Raw genomic sequence first — 6,186 nt, 5'->3', positions numbered from 1 at the left:
TTCTACTGTGTGGCTTTTTGCCAAACAGTTCATGCAGTAATTATAGGTCCGAACCGTCACCCTTCTATCAGCCACAGGCATCATTATAAAAATTGGGCAATCCCGCAAAGAATGTCTTTCCTTGCAGATGCCGCAGTCATAAACTTGATGGTGGGACATTTTGAGTTAGTGATCTGTAAATGGAATGGACTTTAGTATGGGATAATGGGAAGGGTGATGTATGAAATGATTATATGAGAGGAAGGAATGTGAAAAGGTAAGATTTAAGAGGTTGATTCAGGAGAGGTTTGGTCTAAGAGCGGTAAGTAACATAATTTCACGATGGGACGAGTAATAATTCCAGAAGCAACTTTGATATCCGCAACTCGAATATTATTGTCGGAACCATGATGAGTATTTACGATTCTACCCAAGCGCCAGTCGCTAGGTGGTAACAAATCGTCCATTACGACAACCAAATCGCCAATCTTTAAATTGGGACCTGAATTTTTCCACTTATATCGTTTGTGTAGAGATTTTAGATAATCCTCTTTCCATCTAATAGCAAATTGATGGTGCAGAGCCTTTAACTTTGTCCATCTATTGAGAAGAGATAAGTTTTGAGATGGGGTTTCAGGGAAAGACATAATTGGTGATCCTTTCAAAAAGTGACCCGGAGTAAGAGCTGTCAAATCTGATGGATCTTCAGAAACGGCAGATATGGGACGTGAATTTAGGATTCCTTCAATCCTAGCGAGAATTGTAGCAAATTGTTCGAACGTGAATTTATGGGCACCAGCAATTCTTTTAAAATGATGTTTAAAACTTTTCACCGCCGATTCCCATAATCCGCCCATATGCGGGGCATGCGGTGGGATAAATTGCCACTCAAAGCCATGGGTTGAATATTTCTGAGATATGTCACTGGCGGTGGATTTAACAAAAGCAGAAAATTCTTTTAGTAATTTTCGGCTTGCACCAATAAAATTTCTTCCATTATCGGAAACAACCCTATGGGGTAGCCCCCGCCTCCCGACGAATCGTGTAAATGCAGCCTCAAAGGCTAGAGACGATAATTCTGAACAGGGTTCTAAGTGGATAGCTTTCGTGGTGAAACAAACGAAAATTGAAACGTAGCTTTTTATTATTGGAGCTCTTCTTAGAGTGGAACTTTTCAGCTCAAAAGGCCCTGCAAAATCGACCCCGGTGATATTGAAAGGAGGGGATAGTTCACATCGCACAGATGGAAGGGGAGCCATTATCTGGCTACAAGACTTTTGTCTAAATATAACACATGTTCGGCATTTATGAATTATAGCCTTTACTCGCGGTTTTAAACGGGATATATAAAATTCAGTCTGTACCATTCTGCACATAAGTGTACAATCGGCATGAGCCAATAATTGATGCAAATTTAATAAGTATAAGTGACTGAAACGTGAGTTCCCCGAGAGAATAATAGGAAATCGCTCGTTGTATGGTAGCGATGAATCGGCGAGTCTTCCATTCACTCGCATTATATTTTCATGAGAAAGAACTGGATTCAAACATTTTAATTGGCTTTTATCATTAATTGGTTTCGATTCAAGAAGATTAGAATATTCATCAGGGTAAAATTTCTTTTGCGACAATATAATTAAACGTGACTTAACAAATGCAACTTCTGTATGAGTAAGAAACGGATTCGACATTTTTATTGTCGATCTCCGTCGACTTAGGCAATTGTTATAAAAACGAAACATGTAGGATATAACTCGCAATGCGCGATTGTAAGACGAAAATCGGAGTAAAATATCATTATCGTCATTTGTACTATGATAAGTTTGCACATTTACTCGCTTTCCTAATTCTGGTGCAACCAATGGATTTCTTTTAGGCCACGTTGAGTGTGGTTGAGTTAGCCATTTTGGACCATTAAACCATAAAGAATTGGGTGTTAAATCTTGAGGTCGGCAACCCCTAGTACCGAGATCAGCTGGATTATCCTGAGTTGGGACATATCGCCAATTGCTACCAGGAACTAACTCGTGAATTTGTGAGGTCCTATTCGCAATGTACGTCTCCCAGGTCCAAGGTGGTTTCGAAAGCCAACCAAGGACAATTGAAGAGTCAGTCCATAAAGTAATGGAGCTTATTTTGAAATCAAAGTTCGAAGTGACATAATTGACGAGCTTAGCTAAAAGAAATGCACCATTAAGTTCCAATCTTGGCAAACATACAGGTTTGAGAGGGGCGACTTTGCTTTTAGCAACCAGTAAATTAGAAAACACAACTGATTTATTAGTTTGGCATCGCAAATAAACACAGGCACAATATGCAGCTTGAGACGAATCTGAAAACCCGTTGATTTCTAAAGTATCAGTAGGACAACATTGAATCCATCTTGGTATAGAGATAGAATTAATGTGAGGGAAATCGAATACGAGCCTATTCCAAGTCGATTGTGACTCTGGGCCAAGATTGTCATCCCATCCAATTCCTTCTAGCCACAATTGTTGCATTAATATTTTTGCCCGAATAATAACCGGTGCTATCCATCCCGCGGGATCAAATAATTGGGCAATGGACGATAAAACCATTCTTTTCGTCATAGTCTGTTCAGATTGTATTGGATTTATTGAGTAAGTAAACGAATCTGACAACGCGTTCCACTTTATACCCAAGGTTTTTGTAGAACTTGACTCATGGAAGCGTAAAAATTCAGAATCGTATAAGTCTTGAGGCGGAATATGAGCGAGTAATTGTGGATCATTAGCAATGATCTTCTTCAGAGGAAAACCCGCATTCTTTAAAATATCAATTAGATCATTTCGAGCCTTCAAAGCTTCCTGAATAGAAAACCCGCCCGATAAAATGTCGTCAACATATGTTTCGTGTTTAAGTATTCGAGCTACTATGGGATGAGTTGCTTGGACATCAGATGCCAGTTGTAAAAGAGTACGTATAGCAAGGAATGGCGCGCAATTAATGCCAAAAGTTACTGTTTTGAGTTGATAATCTTTAATAGAGTTATTATCGGAGGGTTTGAATAAAATTCGTTGATACGGTCTATCATGGGGGTGTACAAGAATCTGTCTGTACATTTTTTGAATATCCCCGCAGAAAACATACTGATATTTCCGCCAATTTAGAATAACAGAAGTTAGATCAGATTGTAATGTGGGACCGGTGTGTAATATATCGTTAAGAGAATAGCCTGATTTCGTTTTTCGGGACGCATTAAAAACAATTCGAACCTTTGTGGACTTATGTTCTGGTCGTACCACAGCGTGATGTGGCAAGTAAAATGAATTAAATTTATCATCAAAAGAAATTTCGCGCGAAGACGTTTCTTCCGCGTGATCAAGCGCAATATATTCGTTCAGAACATCATGGTACTGTGCTCTTAATTCAGAATCTTTGGAAAGATTTCGTTCCATACGATTGTACTGAGCCAAAGCCATATATCTAGAAGGACCCAAGTACAATGAATCAGAAAATTCTTCCTTAAAAGGAAGTCGTACCATGTAACGACCATCGGGTAAACGAGTTGTAGTTTTTCTGTAATATTCTTCACAGAACGCATCAGCAGCTGAGACGAGATGGGATGTAGGAACTTCTTCTTGTTCCCAAAATTTTCTTAGCATTTCGTTAATAGAAGATTCTTCGAATTCATGAACATTTACGGAGAATGAATGTATTGTTTCAGTCCGCATTGGACCACTGAGAACCCAGCCAAATATCGTATTATAGGCTGAAGTTTCGCCACAAATATTTTTCTTGATTCCTTCAATATTAATAAAACGTTCGGAATCATTACCCAGAACCAAATCAATTTGCGAAGATTTGTTGAAATATGGATCTGCCAACTCTAAATTTTCCAATTCTGAATTATTTGGTATTTCAAACGAAACGGCAGGAAGACGTTTTGTCACTTGCGGCAAAACAATGGCAGAAACTGAGAATCGTATTTCATGTTTCTTTGACACTATGGACAATTGACATTGTTTGTCAGATGTTTGACGCTGGCCACCAATTCCAGATATTTCAAAATTTGACTTAGTAGTCGGAAGTTGTAAACGGGTTTGAATTCGTTTTGAAATAAATGTTCGTTGAGAACCCGGATCTATAAGAGCTCTAATCGTGAACAATTCTCCATTATGTTCAATCTGCACTAATGCAGTTCGGAGTAAAATCATATCATTATTCGATGAAAAGTTGGCTTGGATATGAGAAGAATTATTTTGCTTTGATGTAGATGGTTGTTCCTTCTGTGAGGATAAATTGTGTGTATTGGGCTTTTGATGATTCTGGCTTTCGCTTCTATTTTCTTGAGTATTTGAATTTTCACTTGTATTTTCGTTGTATTTAGTTCGTATATGAATCAAACTGTGGTGCGGTTTGTGACAAATTATACAAGTGTTTGTACTTTTACAATTAGGTTTAAGATGGGAACTTGATAAGCAGTTACTGCAAATCTTATTTTTATAGACAAAGTCTACACGCTGTTGTGCAGTAAGTTGACGAAATTTCGGACACGTTCGTAAAGAATGGTTGGTTTCACAAAGTAAACAAGTAGCTGTGAGTTTTTCTTGAGAGAGATATGTTTGTATTTTGCCAGAGCCCTGAGATGAGATGGGATTGCGTTGATCATATTTATTTGAATTTTGATGTGTAACATTATTTTGCTGCTTTGTGCACTTTATGCTCGAGATGCGTTCTACAACTTCGAATCTATTTATCAAAAATTCGTCCAGTTGATTCCACGTAGGCAGATCTCGATGTGATCTGAGGGATTGTTCCCATAAAGAGAGAGTTTCATCTGGTAATTTTGTGGAAATTAAATAAATGAGAATGGGATCCCATCCGTCAACATCGACGTTAAGAGATCGAAGAGTACATAAACAATCATTGACCGTGGACTGAATTTTTTGAATTGATTCGCTGTTTTCAACATTTGCCGCAGGTATATTGAAAAGAATTTTTAATTGATTATCAACTAAAACACGTTTATTCTCGTAACGAGCTTTAAGTGCGCTCCATGCCATATTAAAATTTTCATCGCACAAAGTGTAACGCTTGACTATAGCCCCAGCTGGGCCCCTGGTCTTATTGCGTAAATGATAAAGTTTTTGAGCGGGGGTTAATTTTGGATGATTTACATAAACTGCAGTGAACATATCACGGAACGAGGGCCACTCCTCGTAACCACCTTTAAACACCTCGGTATCGCACGGAGGAACTTTTATATAACTTTCGTTAGAGTTGTGAGACGAGGCGGGAATAGAACTCTGAGTCTGAGGTATATATTCAGGAACTAGGCTATGTCTCGCATTTTGACGTGTCTGGCCTCCAGATATTCGGAGAATATCCAAGATTTGAGACCTTGCGGTGTAATATGCCTCAGAACTGGCATTGAAATTTATTTTTGCATTAGCTTTAATATCCTTCGGATCGGTGGAACTCGGCGATAGCATTGTATTTTGATATGAAGTCTGAAGTTGTTGCCATCTTTTCTCCAAGTCTTCCAATTTAACTTCCAATACAGAGTCCGTTTGGTCTCCAATATCCCATTGTTCGAATTGCGTACAAAAAAGTATTAAATACTCGCAATCAAAAAGAAATCTATCATATGCGGGAGATGCAGCCGCTGCCGCGTTAGCATTGGAGGAAGCATTTGATCCAGCAGGAACTGATGAAGGGTCGTTAGGATTGTTTGTAGGATTCATTGTCGTGAGAAATGTGTCAGAAATTTATAGATTGAAAACGATAAATCTTTTATTGAATTTATCACTGTAATGAATTGGAATTGCCGAAGTATAGCGAGAAAAAATATATGCGTTTTTGGATTTGTAAATATGAAGTTTTGTGGGTGACCTCTAACCGTTTTACTTGTGTTTTATGCGAAATTTATGCGGAATTCTATGCTCACAAAGTAAATTGTAATTGCAATGAATTTATTTGCAAATTCTTCTTCTTGTTATTCTTTTATTTGCTTTTACATTTACATTGTCACAAAGTCACTGAACTTCGTTTATGCATATGTTGAGATGATATACAAACAAACATACATTATTAGAGAAATATGCATAAATATGAAATTCTTTTGACCGCTTTGACCTTCACTTTGCAAATTTTTTGGAAGATTTTTTATCAGAAATAACTGTTTTAATACCGTTAAACGGACGGACAAGAGGGGAAAATACACAATTTTCACTTTTTTCCACA

At 37.8% G+C, this 6,186-nt stretch overlaps 1 protein-coding gene across 1 annotated transcript; it reads right to left on the bottom strand.

Moving 5' to 3' along the window:
- Positions 1-263: 263 nt before the first annotated feature.
- LOC142242813 (uncharacterized) lies at positions 264-5,687 on the bottom strand. The gene has a single exon (XM_075314343.1). The coding sequence runs from the start codon at positions 5,685-5,687 to the stop codon at positions 264-266; it is 5,424 nt and encodes a 1,807-aa protein (XP_075170458.1).
- Positions 5,688-6,186: the final 499 nt, after the last annotated feature.

This window comes from Haematobia irritans, unplaced genomic scaffold, assembly GCF_050003625.1.
Source record: "Haematobia irritans isolate KBUSLIRL unplaced genomic scaffold, ASM5000362v1 scaffold_7, whole genome shotgun sequence".
Taxonomy (NCBI): Eukaryota; Metazoa; Arthropoda; class Insecta; order Diptera; family Muscidae; genus Haematobia; species Haematobia irritans.
Note: the sequence above shows the minus strand (reverse complement) of the source record. Positions and strands in the feature narration are given on the sequence as shown.